The sequence below is a fragment of the Ostrea edulis genome, chromosome 1, assembly GCF_947568905.1.
Source record: "Ostrea edulis chromosome 1, xbOstEdul1.1, whole genome shotgun sequence".
NCBI classification, from domain to species: domain Eukaryota; kingdom Metazoa; phylum Mollusca; class Bivalvia; order Ostreida; family Ostreidae; genus Ostrea; species Ostrea edulis.
In genome coordinates this window covers 91513148-91532655 of record NC_079164.1, presented here as the reverse complement: position 1 = coordinate 91532655, position 19508 = coordinate 91513148, and the positions used below count along the sequence as shown (strand labels likewise).

At 32.8% G+C, this 19508-nt stretch overlaps 1 protein-coding gene and 1 long non-coding RNA gene across 2 annotated transcripts in view; one reads left to right on the top strand and one right to left on the bottom strand.

Annotated features, from left to right (window-relative positions):
- The window catches only part of LOC125660635 (uncharacterized), a 36906-nt gene that overhangs the window by 12009 nt on the left and 5389 nt on the right, over nucleotides 1-19508 (top strand). Inside the window, exons 2-7 of the mRNA XM_048892367.2 lie at nucleotides 2284-2559; nucleotides 5256-5363; nucleotides 14278-14305; nucleotides 17265-17482; nucleotides 17562-17606; nucleotides 17999-18043. Coding sequence (XP_048748324.2) covers nucleotides 2307-2559; nucleotides 5256-5363; nucleotides 14278-14305; nucleotides 17265-17482; nucleotides 17562-17606; nucleotides 17999-18043 — 697 coding nt within the window. The 5' untranslated portion in view covers nucleotides 2284-2306. The remainder of the gene's footprint in view (nucleotides 1-2283; nucleotides 2560-5255; nucleotides 5364-14277; nucleotides 14306-17264; nucleotides 17483-17561; nucleotides 17607-17998; nucleotides 18044-19508) is intronic.
- On the bottom strand, nucleotides 7064-8454 carry LOC125674738 (uncharacterized). The gene is made up of 3 exons (XR_007370233.2): nucleotides 8009-8454; nucleotides 7439-7500; nucleotides 7064-7107 (listed from the first exon to the last, which is right to left on the bottom strand). It is a non-coding gene; the product is annotated as an uncharacterized LOC125674738 (long non-coding RNA).

Here is a 19508-nt window from a genome sequence, read left to right as displayed (position 1 = left end):
GGTATTGCTTGAATTCAAAGCTGTATGTGTGTTTTTAATACATGTACAGCTAATCTTCGTTATCGGGAATATGTAAATAGAGTTGCCAGTCCAAACCACTTCTTTTTTGTGTGTGTGTTATCCTTGTTATCGCAAATCCTTGGATATCTCAAATTTAATTTCAGTCCTGTTGAATTTGCAATAACAAGGTGTGACTGCATGTAGTCAATGGCATCAAAATATTCACAGGTAGAAGACTTTCCATTGAGATTTATATAAAGCTATATCTTCTCTGTGTACATACAATAAGGGATGAAGCATTGATAAACTGGACAATACATAGTTTCATTATAATCTTTGCTTTCTTAGCACGACGCCATTGTGGCCCTTCAGGCCTTTGATTTCAAATTTGTTACAGGGTATCATCGGCCCAAGGGCTTTCATACATACTAAATAGAGGGATGTGACCCTTTAACAAGGGGAGATAATCAGGAAAATACAAACAAAAGTAGTGGTTGCTAAAAAATCTTCTTCTCAAGAACCAGTAGGCAGATTATCACCAAACTTACACATAAGGATGAGGATATGTTGTAGATTAAAAATTGTTCAAGGCATTACCCTGGGGCAAAGGGCGTGGTCTCAAGGTCACTTCAAAGTTGACCTAAATTTATATTTCCTTAAATCTTTGATATTTTAGTCATTATAAGGAGTAGGATCATCAAATTTTGACAGTTGATGCATCTTAGGACCTTGTGTCAAGTTGTTTCAAAAGTAGGTCACGGTGACCTACTTTTTGAATTTTGCAGGTATTTATTTTAAAATTAATTTTAATGCATATCTTGGACACTTTGAAGCCTATGATCATCAAAACTTGTCAGTTGGTGGATCATGGGACTTTGAAATGCGTGAACTGAAAAATAGGTCACCGTGACCTACTTTCTGAATTTTATGGCTTATCATTTATAGATATATTTTAAGTTGTTACTACTTCAAATACCGAGAGGTTTAGAATCATCAAATCTTGGAAGTTGATGCATCTTGAGGCCTTGAAAGATATTTATAAAAAAGTAGGTCACAGTGACCTACTTTTTGAATTTTGCAGATATTCAAATTTCACATTTTCAATTTTAGATGCATATTTTGGGCACTGTAAAACTTAGGATCATCAAACTTTGTCAGTTGATGCGTCTTCAGTCTTCGGTTTGTGTCGACCAAAAAGTAGGTTACCGTGACCTACTTTTGGTATATGACAGCTAAATTACTATATTTCAGACACTATTTGACCTACAATCATCAAACTTTGACAGTTGATGCATCCTGAGTCTACGGAGTGTGTCGACCAAAAAGTAGGTCACCTTGACCTACTTTTGGAATTTGACGGCTATATTTATATATTTCAGATACTATTTGACCTACAGTCATCAAACTTTGTCAGTTGATGGGTCTTGCATGTTCGAAGGGTTTCGACCAAAAAGTAGGTCACCTTGACCTACTTTTGGAATTGGACGGCTATATTTATATATTTCAGATGCTATTTGGCCTACATTCATCAAACTTTGTCAGTTGTTGGGTCTTGCATGTTCGAAGGGTTTCAACCAAAAAGTAGGTCACCTTGACCTACTTTTGGAATTGGACGGCTATATTTATATATTTCAGATACTATTTGACCTAGAGTCATCAAACTTTGTCAGTTGATGGGTCTTGCATGTTCGGAGTTCGCTGACCAAAAAGTAGGTCACCATGACCTACGATTGGAATTTGACAGCTATATTTCAATATTCAGATACTAATTGGCTTAAAATCATCAAACTTTGTCAGTTGATATTTCTTGGGTTCTCAAAATGTGTAAACCAAAAAGTAGGTCACATTGACCTACTTTTTTTGAATTCTTAGGATTTAACTAAAGATTTAGAATACTAAGAGGCTAAGAATAGAAATGGTGGGGTTGTACAATTTATCAGAAGAGCGATTCTAGGCCCTTGGGCCTCTTGTTAATTTATGAAATGACAACAATATCATGGTTGATTTCTTAAATGGTATGCTAAATATAAGATGACAGTATGTTTAAAGAAAATTAATGTTAGAAATATGCGTTGAAAATTTCAAAGTGCAAAATCGAGAGAGAAACTCATGGCATCATCAAATTACTACGGCCATTATGGAAACTGCAAAAATGACATGACAGAAGTATAACATTTGGGAGTGGCTTTTTGATGTCGTAAATGCATCACTAAAAACTTGCAAACATGATGTGGCAGTTTCCAAGAGCCAGAAATTGTATTTTTTTTTTTTTTTGTCTAATAGGAGAAGCAATTGATTGCAGGAAGATGGGAATAATTACACTTCTGAATGCAAAATGGATAGAAGTCCTTTGTCTGTTCCAAGTTTTATACATGAAGTGTGTCCATGCACAAAACTTTGTTGCTGTCGATTCTTGCCCAAAGAACAAGATTGAATGGACCCAGAGAGCCACAGCTAAAAACTGCCGGAATGCTACACCAGACTACATGTGTGCTGCCATACAGGACAATCCTGGTATACTTGGGGAAATCTGTACCTTGATGGGCTTGGCTAATAATGGTATATTTCTTCTTTATTCGTTTTTGATATTCAGAAATGTCAAAATCTGGTTCTCGTATGCAAGTCATTTTGTGAAATTTGTCATCCCAAGCAATAATCTATACTTTATAGCAGGAAATTAACTCGCTGAGTTAATTTTCGCTATATTCGCTGAAACAAAATTCCTGCGAATTTGACTTAGTGAATTAATCTTTCATATTGATACGAAATCAGGTTCAAGATATTAAAGCAATACAAGCTGTAACTGACGGCAGATAAATTGAAAGAATAAAGAACAAATATTTAATATATTTGTGATTGAAAACGTATAACTTAATAAAATCAGAGTGAATCTGAAGCAATAAACCCGTCAAATCAGCAGAAAATGTCGATTCATGAATCATTGTCATCCTGTCAGTAGTTCCTGCTCATTATCTCCGATGTGCATTGACCTCGAAGGTCACCAGTTCGGGAAAAAGCGAAAGAGAGGCACTGAGCACGTGTCAGATTTGTAAACAATTTAACATTGCCAATTATATATAAAATTCACTATCAAATTTTGTTTGAGTAGCACATTTGCATAATTATTACTTTCCTTACACTTCTTGTCATTCATGAAACGGTGTAATATTTTAAAAGAAACGACACGTGTAGTTACTCACGTCAGTTTCCGTCTTTGTATATAACCTCGACCTCAGCAACCCGATTATGTTCGGCAATCCTCGTCCCCATGTCCTTGAATACGACGCAATGGCGGTTTATACAAAACGCTCATTGTAGGTATGCTCTCAAACAATATTCCCTTGTTTATTTTGCTGATTTTTTCTTCAGATCTTGGGGATTATATTAGTTTTACCGATAGGTGTTATATAGTGTATAATTGGATAGTTAAAAATACCGTCAGTTACAGCTTGTATTGCTTTAAGATTTGTTTTTCCGTGAATTTAACTGACCGCGATTTGTTGCTAAATGAAAAAATCACTATTTTTCCTGACCACGATGTTAACCTGCTATACAGTATACTGCAAGTTTGTGATGGGCAGAATTAAGGCATTTGATGGTCAACAAATTATTGTATACTATAGCTATGCTTAAATATTTATATTCACTGAATCTTTTTTCTTCTATTTCTTTTGAAATGTTTGTTGCAAACTAGTTTGATATGGTTTTTATACGCCCATCTTAAGACGGGACGTATTATGGTATGGCGTTCATGTCCGTCCGTCTGTCTGTCTGTCTGTCCGTCTGTTAGCTTTTTCGTGTCCGACCCGTAACTTAAATACTACAAGGCCTAGAATCATCAAACTTTGTCTGTAGATACATCTTGTGTAGAAGGTGTGTCACACATTAAAACCAGGTCACTGTGACTTTTCATTAAGAAGATATCCGTCTGTCCGTCCGTCTGTTAGCTTTTTCGTGTCCGACCCATAACTTAAATACTACAAGGCCTAGAATCATCAAACTTTGTCTGTAGATACATCTTGGGTAGAAGGTGTGTTGCACATTAAAACCAGGTCACTGTGACTTTTCATTAAGAAGATATGGCCATATATGGCAAAAACTTGTCCGGCTCATAACTTGAAAACTATTAGACCTAGAATCACCAAAATTGGTCAACTAATGCATCTTAGGTAGAAGGTGTGTCGCATCCTACTTTAAGGTCACTGTGACATTAAATTAAGTTGATATAAAAAAAAATGTTTTAATGGGTACAATCTATACTGTTAACAATATGTGACGGGCGTATTATGTGCCGTGGCGGTGCACTTTATTACCATATATGGAGCATCGTCAAAGTCAAAGAGTGTATTAACTGTTCTGTTTAATTAGTAAGGAACGCATCTTACTTTTTTTTTTTTTTTTACCCCTGATTCTTCTGTATATATGCATGTTCTGTTTTATTTTATTTTTTTTCCTTTTCATATAGTATGTGTCTTTTGTAAATTTTTATTTAAAAGTTTGTTTTATTACGTACCTTGTCTTTCTATGTTGCATAGAAACTCTCTTAAAGATTCAACAATGAATCCCAGAGTCAGGGTGAGGTCACAATGAGGGACTGGTAATAGAATATATACAACATTAATTATTATCTAAATTAACTTCTACCACAAGGATGCATTCTGTAAAAATAATCCTAAAGTAAATTAGATTCAAGTTTGTTCACACATGACCCCAGTCTAGGACGGGGGCACAGTAGCAGTTGAAAATTTTAGGAATTGTATAGGAATTTTCTTTAAGAATATCTTCTAAAAAATCACAAAGGTACATGTACAACATGTCAAAGTGATATACACGTATCCTCATAATATAGATTCGAGTTTGGTCACACCCTGACTCCAGAGGTAAAATTTGCGTTGAACACTACCACTAGAGGGGATCAAAATTTTACATGGGAATATTTCTTGAGTTCATGCAAAGCCATTAAAGTAGGGATCATTCAACATTTTGCATAGATGTGCATTGGAAAGTTCTTTGATGTAAAATCTCAGAAACAACATTAGGGTGCTATATTATGTCAAACTGATAAGTAACAGTACGTGATATGTGTAGTGTAGAAGGTTGTTCACACTAAGATCAGGGTAGGGCCAGGATTGGGATTTAATGTAATAACATGGAAATATGCAACTGGTCAGGTGAGTGATGTGGTCCATGGACCTATTAATTTAGTGTGTGAAATGCTAATGATCATGCATGGGAGTTTTATCTTGAAATTTAAGGAACATGTGCTGTGCTAAGCAAAGCAACGAAAAACTTGGACTTTCTTCCTTGTAAAGCAGAGAGAGGATGTCCTTTAAAACCTTACAAACCATCAGAAATGTACAGCTGTAAGTATGCCTTATTGGATTTTTTAAAGATGAGTAATACACATACAAGGAAGCAAAGGAGGTTGAAGAGATAAGAGATGGATGCATGGTTTTCATCAAACTTTGATTCGTGGTAATATAAGAACAATCTATCTGAGAAGCTTTATCTAATCTATTATCATGATATTTTTCTAGAATATACAAATGGAAACAACATAATCATACCTCCACAACAAAGTTGAAGGGGTAATACATCTGGAATCAGGTTGAAACAAAATGAATTTCAAAATAGCAATTTAATGGATCATAATAATTTAACCCTTTGCAAATTCTCAAAGAATCGGCACAATTAACACAAGAACATATGCCAATGCTTCATCTTTCAGTACAAAAAACAAAGCTTTATAGCTTAGTTTGCATGCTTTTTGATAAGTCATCTTTATGAGTTTTTCATTCAAATACTGTGTTGAAAAAGAAAAAAAATGAAATATTTTACCATATGCCCACCAAAATATCAATATTGCCAACAACAGCCCTAATTTTCACACTGAAGCCATTTGAGTTACTGAAGGTTGTCTTTCTGTACGGATTTTATCAGTAGTTTGGAGAATCTTCATAAAACAAAACGGATCTATAAATATATAAAGGTATTTATGCACTCGCTTCCTCGCCAGTTGTAACACAATCTGATTAAAATCAGATCTTGGATCTGCTCCGTTATTGTTATGTTGCTACACAAAGCTTTGCATAACTTTAACAGAGCGGATCAAAGATCTTATTTTAATCAGATTGGTTGTAACATAACCTCTATAAAAATATTATGCGTTATCAAAATCCGATGTTACGCTGGGCATGGTTTTGGAAGCAGTGTTCCAATGTGTTTAATATGACAAATTTTAAAGATTTGAAAAAACCAAATGTTGCATATTAGGAATTAAACCTACATAACACTTATTGTTGTGAGCTTGCTCAAATGTTTACTATGTAATAATTATTATCAGATAGATAGATAAATCACTCTTTTAAAAGCAAGAATCCAGTGTTGATGATATCCTTTAAAACAACAAAATTGAGATGTTGAGTTCTAACCTCCATGTTTCACACCTCAAACAAAAGATTTTTGTGTGTACCAAATGATCACTCTGAGTCCAAGCTTCATGGTTGGGTATTAAGCTTCATGGTTGGGTATTAAGCTTCGTGGTTGGAACGTAGGGTATAAAAAAATATTTTCACATTTCAAATACTAGATATTTAGTAATTAAGTCCACTGGTTATTTCCATTTGATTGTAATCTGTTGTGTAGAAATTGGCATTTAAATATAGCTACACATCATCTGCTGGAGGCTGCCATTTTGCAAGATAAAGTTATCGCTCTTTAAGATATTTCCCACAATCCCATCTGCTAATGACGTATACCGGGCAATTGCCTCTCAGTGAAAGCAGCTGATCATGTCTGACTGCAAAGGATACCAATATGAGGCTGATTAAAATGAAGAGGAATTATTAGCAGCTTCAAATGAAAACATTAGTGAATTGGGATGGATTGATGAAAGCGACACTCTTAATTCTTAAACTTTTAATTTTGAATTCTTTATACAGGATTGTTCATTATCTTCACTTCTTCATTCTTCACTTGAACATTCCTTAGCACATATGATGGACAATGACTGGACAATTCTATCTGTATATGTTGCACAAAGTTGATTTATTTTTCAATATGGATTGAGAGTGGGATAGTTTTGTCACTATTGATGTCTTCATTGAGCTGAAAATATAAAAATGAAATCAAACCATTACTTTATAACTTAAGTAATGAATTTTCGTGAAAGTTCATGTACATGTACATGTATTTCACACAACAAATAGTTTATTTTTCATAGTAGTTTTCTCTCTTTCTGATTTATTATTACATCTGTTTACAAGAGAATCTTGCAATGTGAACCTGTATACAGCACAAATCAGTTGATTATCACTACACCCCTGCTGTATTGCCACGTAAATGTCAAGATTTGAAAGATTAACTGCACAGGGGGAATTGAAATGACCTTGGTTGTAAAACGTTGTTAATCATTTAATAGAGAAATGCATCAAATTACCTGTTTCCTTAGATGCTAATAGTCCAGGTTGGTCAATAGGTTTCCAAAAGAAAATGGATTAGCTGAAAAATGAAAAATACTCATAATGACTAATTAATTATAGATACTATACTTCATATATACATGTACTATACTTCATTTGTTTACTTGTACATTTTCAATTTCTTTAAAAACAATAGGATAATACAAAATGTGCTAGTGCTGTGATGATTTTTGAAAGTATTACATGTATCCGCAGCTTTTCCTTTTCCTCATCTTTTTGAGCTATTTTCTCTTATTTTCTTAGGCTTGCTGCCATCAAATATTTTAGTTACTGCATCTTCTTTTTAATAGGTTTTGATGTGTATCCCAATATCTTAACTTAATTAGATATTAATTTAACTTTGAATATTTCATATTTAGCCTATACAAAATGTTCACTGGATAAGGATATTAAAATAAACTGAATTAGATTAAATTAGAAAATTATTATTATATAAGCAAAAGTTTGTTGTAAATAAGCTCTGGTTATTGACACATTAAGAATTATTAGTATTTACCAAGTAAAAAGCAAATATAATTTATACTTACCCTGATATCCTCTTTAAAAGAATCTTTCTCAAAATGCCGTTCAAAAACAAAATATTCATTTCCAAGGTTATGTATCCAATTCTTGCACAATGTTCATAGTTTTTGGGGAGATCAGGGATGCTAAAAGGTAGATACATGTATTCCTTTTCCTTTGACCACAGTGCAAAATTTCGCTTGAACTCCCAACATTTAAATTATAGATACTCTGTAACCCATTTAGTGCTATAGGCACAGCAGTTGTAATGAATTGCCGCATACACGTCATCAGCCGCCATGATAAGAGATTCTCCCATTCAGCTCAGTTTTCAGTGTAAATGACAGATTAAATCTTGTTATCAGCAGCAATTATTTTTTCTATGCTAGATTTTGTTGTCTGCATGGTACCAGTTTTCACATATCAAAATTTGATTTTTGACCCTACGTTCCCTTTAAGCTTCGTGGTTGGGTATTAAGCTTCGTGGTTGGGTATTAAGCTTCATGGTTGGGTATTAAGCTTCGTGGTTGGGTATTAAGCTTCATGGTTGGGTATTAAGCTTCGTGGTTGGGTATTAAGCTTCGTGGTTGGGTATTAAGCTTCATGGTTGGGTATTAAGCTTCGTGGTTGGGTATTAAGCTTCATGGTTGGGTATTAAGCTTCGTGGTTGGGTATTAAGCTTCATGGTTGGGTATTAAGCTTCATGGTTGGGTATTAAGCTTCATGGTTGGGTATTAAGCTTCATGGTTGGGTATTAAGCTTCATGGTTGGGTATTAAGCTTCATGGTTGGGTATTAAGCTTCGTGGTTGGGTATTAAGCTTCATGGTTGGGTATTAAGCTTCGTGGTTGGGTATTAAGCTTCATGGTTGGGTATTAAGCTTCGTGGTTGGGTATTAAGCTTCATGGTTGGGTATTAAGCTTCGTGGTTGGGTATTAAGCTTCGTGGTTGGGTATTAAGCTTCATGGTTGGGTATTAAGCTTCGTGGTTGGGTATTAAGCTTCATGGTTGGGTATTAAGCTTCATGGTTGGGTATTAAGCTTCATGGTTGGGTATTAAGCTTCGTGGTTGGGTATTAAGCTTCATGGTTGGGTATTAAGCTTCGTGGTTGGGTATTAAGCTTCATGGTTGGGTATTAAGCTTCGTGGTTGGGTATTAAGCTTCATGGTTGGGTATTAAGCTTCATGGTTGGGTATTAAGCTTCGTGGTTGGGTATTAAGCTTCGTGGTTGGGTATTAAGCTTCATGGTTGGGTATTAAGCTTCATGGTTGGGTATTAAGCTTCATGGTTGGGTATTAAGCTTCATGGTTGGGTATTAAGCTTCGTGGTTGGGTATTAAGCTTCGTGGTTGGGTATTAAGCTTCATGGTTGGGTATTAAGCTTCATGGTTGGGTATTAAGCTTCGTGGTTGGGTATTAAGCTTCGTGGTTGGGTATTAAGCTTCATGGTTGGGTATTAAGCTTCATGGTTGGGTATTAAGCTTCATGGTTGGGTATTAAGCTTCATGGTTGGGTATTAAGCTTCGTGGTTGGGTATTAAGCTTCGTGGTTGGGTATTAAGCTTCATGGTTGGGTATTAAGCTTCATGGTTGGGTATTTATTCATGCATCACAATAATGGACACGTGTCAAACTCTTGGATTCTAAATGTATCAAAAAAATATTAGACATGTGTGGGTTCTCTAATGTCTGAACAAGATATTGTAAATGTAAACTGGATTTCAGCCGTTGTAAAGCAAAGGTTACAAGACCAATTTATTCATAAACTCATCAAAAGGCCAGATATACAGAATATTTAACAGATATACAGAATATTTAACAGATATATACAGAATATTAAACAGATAATACAGAATATTAAACAAATATACAGAATATTTAACAGATTTACAGAATATTTAACAGATTTACAGAATATTTAACAGATTTAACAGATATACAGAATATTTAACAGATTTAACAGATATACAGAATATTAAACAGATAATACAGAATATTAAACAAATATACAGAATATTAAACAGATTTACAGAATATTTAACAGATATACAGAATATTAAACAGATATACAGAATATTTAACAGATTTAATAGATATACAGAATATTTAACAGATTTAATAGATATACAGAATATTTAACAGATTTAATAGATATACAGAATATTTAACAGATTTACAGAAGATTTAACAGATATACAGAATATTTAACAGATTTACAGAATATTTAACAGATTTAACAGATTTACAGAATATTTAACAGATATACAGAATATTTAACAGATTTAACAGATATACAGAATATTTAACAGATATACAGAAATTAAACAGATATACAGAATATTTAACAGATTTAACAGATATACAGAATATTTAACAGATTTAACAGATACACAGAATATTTAACAGATTTAATAGATATACAGAATATTAAACAGATTTAATAGATATACAGAATATTTAACAGATATACAGAATATTTAACATATACAGAATATTTAACAGATATACAGAATATTTAACAGATTTAATAGATATACAGAATATTTAACAGATTTAATAGATTTACAGAATATTTAACAGATTTAACAAATATACAGAATATTTAACAGATTTAACAGATATACAGAATATTTAACAGATATACAGAATATTTAACAGATTTAACAGATACACAGAATATTTAACAGATACACAGAATATTTAACAGATTTACAGAATATTTAATAGATATACAGAATATTTAACAGATATACAGAATATTTAACAGATATACAGAATATTTAACATATTTAACAGATATACAGAATATTTAACAGATACACAGAATATTGAACAGATTTAATAGATATACAGAATATTTAACAGATACACAGAATATTTAATAGATATACAGAATATTTAACAGATATACAGAATATTTAACAGATACACAGAATATTTAACAAATATACAGAATATTTAACAGATTTAACAGATATACAGAATATTTAACAGATTTAATAGATATACAGAATATTTAACAGATATACATAATATTTAACAGATATACAGAATATTTAACAGATATACAGAATATTTAACAGAATATTTAACAGATTTAACAGATATACAGAATATTTAACAGATTTAACAGATATACAGAATATTTAACAAATATACAGAATATTTAACAGATTTAATAGATATACAGAATATTTAACAGATATACAGAATATCTAACAGGTACACAGAATATTTAACAGATATACAGAATATTTAACAGATTTAATAGATATACAGAATATTTAACAGATATACAGAATATTTAACAGATTTACAGAATATTTAACAGATTTAATAGATATACAGAATATTTAACAGATTTACAGAATATTTAACAGATATACAGAATATTAAACAGATATACAGAATATTTAACAGATTTAATAGATATACAGAATATTTAACAGATTTACAGAATATTTAACAGATATACAGAATATTTAACAGATATACAGAATATTTAACAGATTTACAGAATATTTAACAGATTTAATAGATATACAGAATATTAAACAGATTTAACAAATATACAGAATATTTAACAGATTTACAGAATATTTAACAGATATACAGAATATTAAACAGATATACAGAATATTTAACAGATATACAGAATATTAAACAGATATACAGAATATTTAACAGATATACAGAATATTGAACAGATACACAGAATATTTAACAGATACACAGAATATTGAACAGATTTAATAGATATACAGAATATTTAACAGATACACAGAATATTTAATAGATATACAGAATATTTAACAGATATACAGAATATTTAACAGATACACAGAATATTTAACAGGTACACAGAATATTTAACAGATTTACAGAATATTTAACAGATTTAACAGATATACAGAATATTTAACAGATATACAGAATATTTAACAAATATACAGAATATTTAACAGATTTAATAGATATACAGAATATTTAACAGATTTACAGAATATTTAACAGATTTAACAGATATACAGAATATTTAACAGATACACAGAATATTTAACAAATATACAGAATATTTAACAGATTTAATAGATATACAGAATATTTAACAGATATACAGAATATTTAACAGATACACAGAATATTTGACAGATATACAGAATATTTAACAGATTTAACAGATATACAGAATATTTAACAGATATACAGAATATCTAACATACACAGAATATTTAAGACCAACTTTAGTTATAAAAATTATGTTAACATATTGCCACACAAACTTAGAAAGAATTTTATGAAATTCCAAGCCTCAAATATCATCTCCCAGTTGAGACTGGGAGATGCCGGTACAAATTTATTTCAAAAATATTCTTATCGGGTACAAAAATATTCTCATTGAAGGAATATGTAAATTTTATAACTTAAGACATATTGCTGATAAATTTCACTGTATTCTTGAATGCAAAGAACTAACAAATTTAAGAAAGAAATATTTGAATGCTAGATGTTATACATCACCAAATGTCGTCAAGTTTTGCGAACTTATGTCGAATAATAACTTTACAAAATTCTAGAAATAATATGATATAGTCGGAGAGTCTGTACTCCATGACTTCAATGTCTCTTTCCATTATAACAAACTTTGTATATATTGTACATTTAAGTCTACATATTATCTCTTGTATAACCTCTGACAATTAAGTGTATAGTTGTAATGATATGTTCCTCATGTATCATTATATGGTTTGAGTAAATAAACTGAACTTGAACTTGATAACCCTAACATTTTATCTATAATTATACCCCACGCAACAAAGTTGCGGAGGGTATAATGTTTTTGACCGGTCCGTCAGACCGTCAGTCCCTTTCTTGTCAGCGCAACTCCTCTGAAACCGCTCAACAGAATTTTGTTAAACTTTGTAGTTAATAAGGACACACAGTGTAGATGTGCTTACTCCCAGGAAATTCTGCATGATTCAATGATTTTTCTGGAAGTTATGCCCCTATTGAACTTAGAATTTTGAGCCCGTCTGTCCTATTCTTGCAGTATTGTATAACATGATGAACCCTGGGTTGAGACCTCTGCTGGTGGACTGTTAGTCCCCGAGGGTTTCTACAGCCCAGTAGCTAAGTACTTCGTTACTAACTTGAAAATACGGATGTGTATTTAATTACTGTGATAAAATTTTGAAATTCATTTCAAAATTAAGGATTATCTCCCTCATGCATAGCTCTTATCCTTAGATGAATTTGACTCCACTTTTTTGGCACTATGTTTTCCTATAATAGCTCTAGCAAGTTTATTGTTATTTCCAATTTCAAACATTTCGGTTGAGCATCACTGAAGAGACATTATTTGTCGAAATGTTCATCTGGTGCATCAAAATTGGTACCGTATAAGTTTTACATTATGACACCTGGGTCGAGGCCTCTGCTTGTGGACTGTTAGTTCCCGAGGGTCTCTACAGCCCAGTAGCTAAGTACTTCGTTATTAGCTTGAAAATACGGATGTATATTTAATTGCTTTGATAAAAGTTAGAAATCATTTCAAAATTAAGGATTATCTCCCTCATGCATACATGTAGCTCTTATCCTTAGATGAATTTGATTCCACTTTTTTGGCACTCTGTTTTTCCCTATAATAGCTCTAGCAAGTTTATTGGTATTTCGCATTTCAAACATTTCGGTTGAGCACCACTGAAGAGACATTATTTGTCGAAATGCGCATCTGGTGCATCGAAATTGGTACCGTATAAGTTTTACATTATCATTTATTATTTGAGGCATTGTCAAGCAATGTTGGAGCGTGGGGTATGTGAGCTTGCTCACCTCTGCTTTCTTTCATTTATGTGACATATGATCTATACATGTTCAAAATGTGTTGAAATAAGGAACTTTAAATAAAAAACTGTTGAAATAAGGAACTTTTTATGTTCTAAGTGACCTTGTCCTTTCCAAAATGACTTTGAGTCCTTTCCAAAAATGACCTTGAGAGATCTTGATCCAAAAGTCAAATACATCAATGTCTGATAAAAGGTTTAGGAGATACGAGCTCGGACAGACATGAAAGGGACTAGATGGAGAGATACTAAGATAGATATTGAGGACTAGCAGAGTGGGGATGGCTTAAAGTCTTGTACTGATACACTTTAACGTACTAAGAGGATACCATCAAGGGTTTTCAGTCCACTCTGTCACAAACCTTAGGGAACAGAATGGACTGAAAATCATTGGCTTACGAAGATGAAAGTAAGGTTCTGTGATAATGTTTTTGTATATACTGTATATTTTTCAGACCCAGTTTGTTTTGAGAACTTTTATGGGTAAGTTGTAATAGCTTAATTTCCTATTTTGAAAGAGGAACAGTCATAAAAAATAACATGGTTTCCACCTGATTAATGTAGCCGCTACAAGTTATGATGGTAGTGAAAGGCAATGAATATGAAACCATTCATACTGGTACCTGATATATCTATTTTCCTGATCACTCTGGGAATTCTCCTGGGAATGAATTTATACAAATTTAATATAATCCACTTGTGTTTTTAAGTAAATGCCATGTATTGCACATTCAAGTTTATTTCTTTTATTTATATTTACAGCTCATTGCTAAAGTTAACAATTTTATCACCAATAAGAAAATTTGATGATTCTTAAGGCTCAAGGAGAGCATTTTGTAATTTCACTCGGACTTTCTCCTATGTTGTCGTTCAATCTCCAAAAGTGTTCTCAGGTTCTGTGTGTGAAAATCTTTTGTTTATGGAAAACACATAAAAAAAACTATATGGTACTTTCCTCCATGCTTGATAACTTCATGATGTTAAAATATTTCATGTAGTCTGCATTGTATGTCTTCTGCTTGTCCGTCGACTCCGTTTCCTGCCGACTCTTGTTTGTGTATGTGGGTTTTCTTAATACATCTGTTCAGTAACATCATGCTTTTTATAGATATAGTTTTGGATTCTAAATTTGCAAAAGTGCTTCTATTGTCTGTGAACTTGGATATCTTCTATGTAATGATCAAGATAAGATAGTACATCTTCATATATTTACATTTCCAATTTTTCTATTTTCGATATCTTTAGCAATTGAAATGATAGCATTCTCGTCATGAATGTAAACGATGTTTATATGAATCTTGATGAAGATAGTACAACTACTTTAACGACTGGGAATATTCCGAAAGAAATGAAAGTAAATTGTAATCTTTAAAAAAAAATGTCATTTTTAAAAATACATGAGGGCTTGAACAGAATGCTTCATGCCAGCTAGCATACTTTTTGTGAAGTGTGTTAATGAAATTTATTTCTTGGTACACTGGTACATTCTAAGGAGTAGATGCCCTTATAATTTGAGGTTTACATGGTTGCTGTTATAAAATTTAGAAATTCATTTCAAAATTAAGGATTATCTCCCTCATGCATAGCTCTTATCCTTGGACGAATTTGGCTCCACTTTTTTGGCACGCTGTTTTTGGCTATATTTAGCTCTAAAACTTCATAGTTATTTCGGATTTCAAACATTTCGGTTGAGCATCACTGAAGAGACATTATTTGTCGAAATGCGCATCTGGTGCATCAAAATTGGTACCGTATAAGTTTTACATTATGACCCCTGGGTCGAGGCCTCTGCTGGTGGACTGTTAGTCCCCGAGGGTCTCTACAGCCCAGTAGCTAAGTACTTCGTTACTAGCTTGAAAATACGGATATATATTTTTAAAATTCCTGTTATAAAATTTAGAAATTCATTTCAAAATTAAGGATTATCTCTCTCATGCATAGCTCTTATCCTTGGACGAATTTGACTCCACTTTTTTGGCACGCTGTTTTTGGCTATATTTAGCTCTAAAACTTCATAGTTATTTCGGATTTCAAACATTTCGGTTGAGCATCACTGAAGAGACATTATTTGTCGAAATGCTCATCTGGTGCATCAAAATTAGTACCGTATAAGTTTTACATGGTGAAAGGCCAAGGGTCAAACTGAACATAGTAATATTATATTGTTTCCTATATATTTTAAGATTCATTTGCTTGATTGACACCAAACTTGGTACAGTGGTACATCCTAAGAAGTGAATTACCCCTTTTGATTTTAAGGTCAAAGGCCAAGGGGTCAAGCCACTCTGTACATAGGAAGATATTGTCTACTCAATATCTTGAATTGCTTGGCACTGCTATCAACTGCATGTGTGCAATCCTATTTAATTTTGCACCACGGGGGCATATATGTTTTACAAACATTTCTTGTTTGTGCATGTGTTTTCATATCATGTAATAGGCATCCATTAATTATATATGTAGTTTCTTTCTCTACATATACTATTCTTTGTGTGTTGAATTAGTTTTAGCTCACCTGAGCTGAAAGCTCAAGTGAGCTTTTCTGATCGCCTGTTGTCCATCATCTGTCTGTAAACCTTAAGCTTTTACATTTTCGACTTCTTCTCCAGAACCACAGGGCCAATTTCAACCAAACTTGGCCAAAAGCATCCTTTGGTGAAGGGCTTTCAATCTTCTTCAAATGAAGGGTCATGCCCCTTTCAAAGGGGAGATAATCACAAAAATGCAAAAAAGGGTGGGGTCATTTAAAAATCTTCTCAAGAACCACTGGGCCAGAAGAGCTGAAATTTACATGAAAGCTTCCTGACATAATGCAGATTCAAGTTTCTTCAAATCATGGGCCCCAGGGGTTGGATGGGGCCACAAGGGGGATCAAAGTTTTACATACAAATATATAGCAAAAATCTTTTAAAATCTTCTTCTCAAGAACCACTGAGCCTGAAAAGCTGAGATTTACATGAAAGCTTTCTGACATAATGCAGATTCAAATTTGTTCAAACCATGGCCCCCTGGGGTAGGATGGGGCTAAAAGGGGGAATCAAAGTTTTACATACAAATATAGGGAAAATCTTTAAAAATCTTCTTTTCAAGAACCATTGGGCCAAAGAAGTTAACATTTACATAAAAGCTTTCTGACATGGTGAAGATTCAAGTTTACAAAAATCATGGCCTCCGGGGGTAGGTTGGGGCCATAATAGGGACTAAGGTTTTACATGCAAATATATTTGGAAAGTCTTCAGATATAGGCTAAGGTGACTCAGGAGCGATGTGGCCCATGGGCCTCTTGTTTATGAATAATTTTGGTGGATGTTATGTTTTCATCTGACTCTCCTTGTAAATTGCATACGTACATGTTTATATAACTGACCTTAAATGGCTTAATGTAAAAAGTAATGTACAGAAATATTCAGTAGAACAGAATTGATATTTACAAATCTTACAGTGTAACTACGGGGTCACCCACAACACCACAGGAGGCATCAGCAATGTCCGTAACTGGACCCAGCAGCGACGGAGGAGGGGGTACAGCTGGAGTGGCTGTAGTTGGTACATTGGTGGTTATAATTCTACTAGTGATTGTCGTCCTGGGCATACTACTCCTATACCGCCGCAACAAATTACCAGAGAGGATGCAAAGTTTTATAACAGAGAGAATAGGAGGTACATCATTCCAGCATACTGAAAGCTATCTGGCGTGATGTTGAGTGAAAATAGAGTAATTCTGTGACTGCTATTTCAGATACAAGGATATTGTGTTGTCAAAGTGAAGAGAGCCATATTGTTGGTGAGTCTTTAAGTGTGTTACATAAAATGCATATGAAAGCTTTTTTTATCTATTCAGTAACTTACAACATGGCAAAAACAATTAATATATGCTTGAAAAACTAATAAAAGCAAAAACAACATGAATCTCAAAGGATTTTTTAAAATTATAGTTCTTCACACCATTTCACAAATAAGATAAATAGCACTAGGCCTGGGGACAATAAAGCGAAAACGGACTAAAGTAAAAACAAAATCTGTGTACTACTTATGTTTTCAATCTCCTATGCAGACTTCAGTGAATCATTATAATATTGTACCACAGAACAATTTTGCAAGGAAATCAAGTCAATATTCTCAGTTTATGATAACCAGGTTTATTGAAGTACATTTGAAGTTTGATATATATTTCAGATCCTGAAGTTGCAGCTCCAATGATTGTTAGTACAACTGACCAAGGTAAGGCAACACCATTTACATTGGTATGTTAGATTTTATCCAAAGTACATGTTGACATTAATTCTTTAACTGAGTGGAAGTGCTCCTCTGCAGGTGCTCCTTGACAATCAGCTTCAATGTGTTAGTGACCTCTCAAGAGTGTGTATCAATGTTAATTTCAATGTGTGTATCAGTAATATTGAAACTAGAACTGTCCTTATGGGATCATAAACACAGCAAACACAAATTTGATTTAAAGTTTGTGTATATATTAAATAAGTGAAGTTGTGCATCTACTAGTTTGACATCTAACCTTATACATATGTAAATAACCAACATAACAGCTAACCTTATACATATGTAAATAACCAACATGACATTTAACCTTATACATATGTAAATAACCAACATGACATCTAACCTTATACATATGTAGATAACCAACATGACATCTAACCTTATACATATGTAAATAACCAACATAACATCTAACCTTATACATATGTAATAACCAACATAACATCTTACCTTATACATATGTAAATAACCAACATGACATCTAACCTTATACATATATATATAACCAACATAACATCTAACCTTCTACATATTTAAATAACCAACATGACATCTAACCTTATACATATGTAAATAACCAACATAACATCTAACCATATACATACGTAAATAACCAACATGACATCTAACATTATACATATGTAAATAACCAACATAACATTTAACCATATACATATGTAAATAACCAACATGACATCTAACCATATACATATGTAAATAACCAACATGACATCTAACATTATACATATGTAAATAACCAACATGACATCTAACCATATACATATGTAAATAACCAACATAACATTTAACCATATACATATGTAAATAACCAACATGACATCTAACCATATACATATGTAAATAACCAACATGACATCTAACATTATACATATGTAAATAACCAACATGACATCTAACCATATACATATGTAAATAACCAACATGACATCTAACATTATACATATGTAAATAACCAACATAACATCTAACATTATACACATGTAAATAACCAACATGAATTAAGATTCACTTTTATACGCCTATCGTTAGATGGAACATATTATATTATGGCACTGTCTGTCCATGTGTTCGTCGGAAGTCATGTTTTCCAGATTTTTTCCAGTAATGGATGCGTGTACCATGTTGAAATTTGGTCACAATTTCTCCCTCAAGAAGCGTAAGAGTGAATTTCAGCTGGATTGGCGTACCTTGACCTATTTTAGGGCTCAAAAGTTCTTAAAACAGTTTTCTGGACTTTTTTGTTATGCACATACATGTAGATGTTGTCCTGAAATTTAATCTCAAGCTTCCTTTCAGAGAAATACAGATTCCATATGCATTTCAGCTGGATTGTTGCACTGTGACCTACTTAGGTCTCAAACTACCAGGAAATGGAGGAAAATTCGCC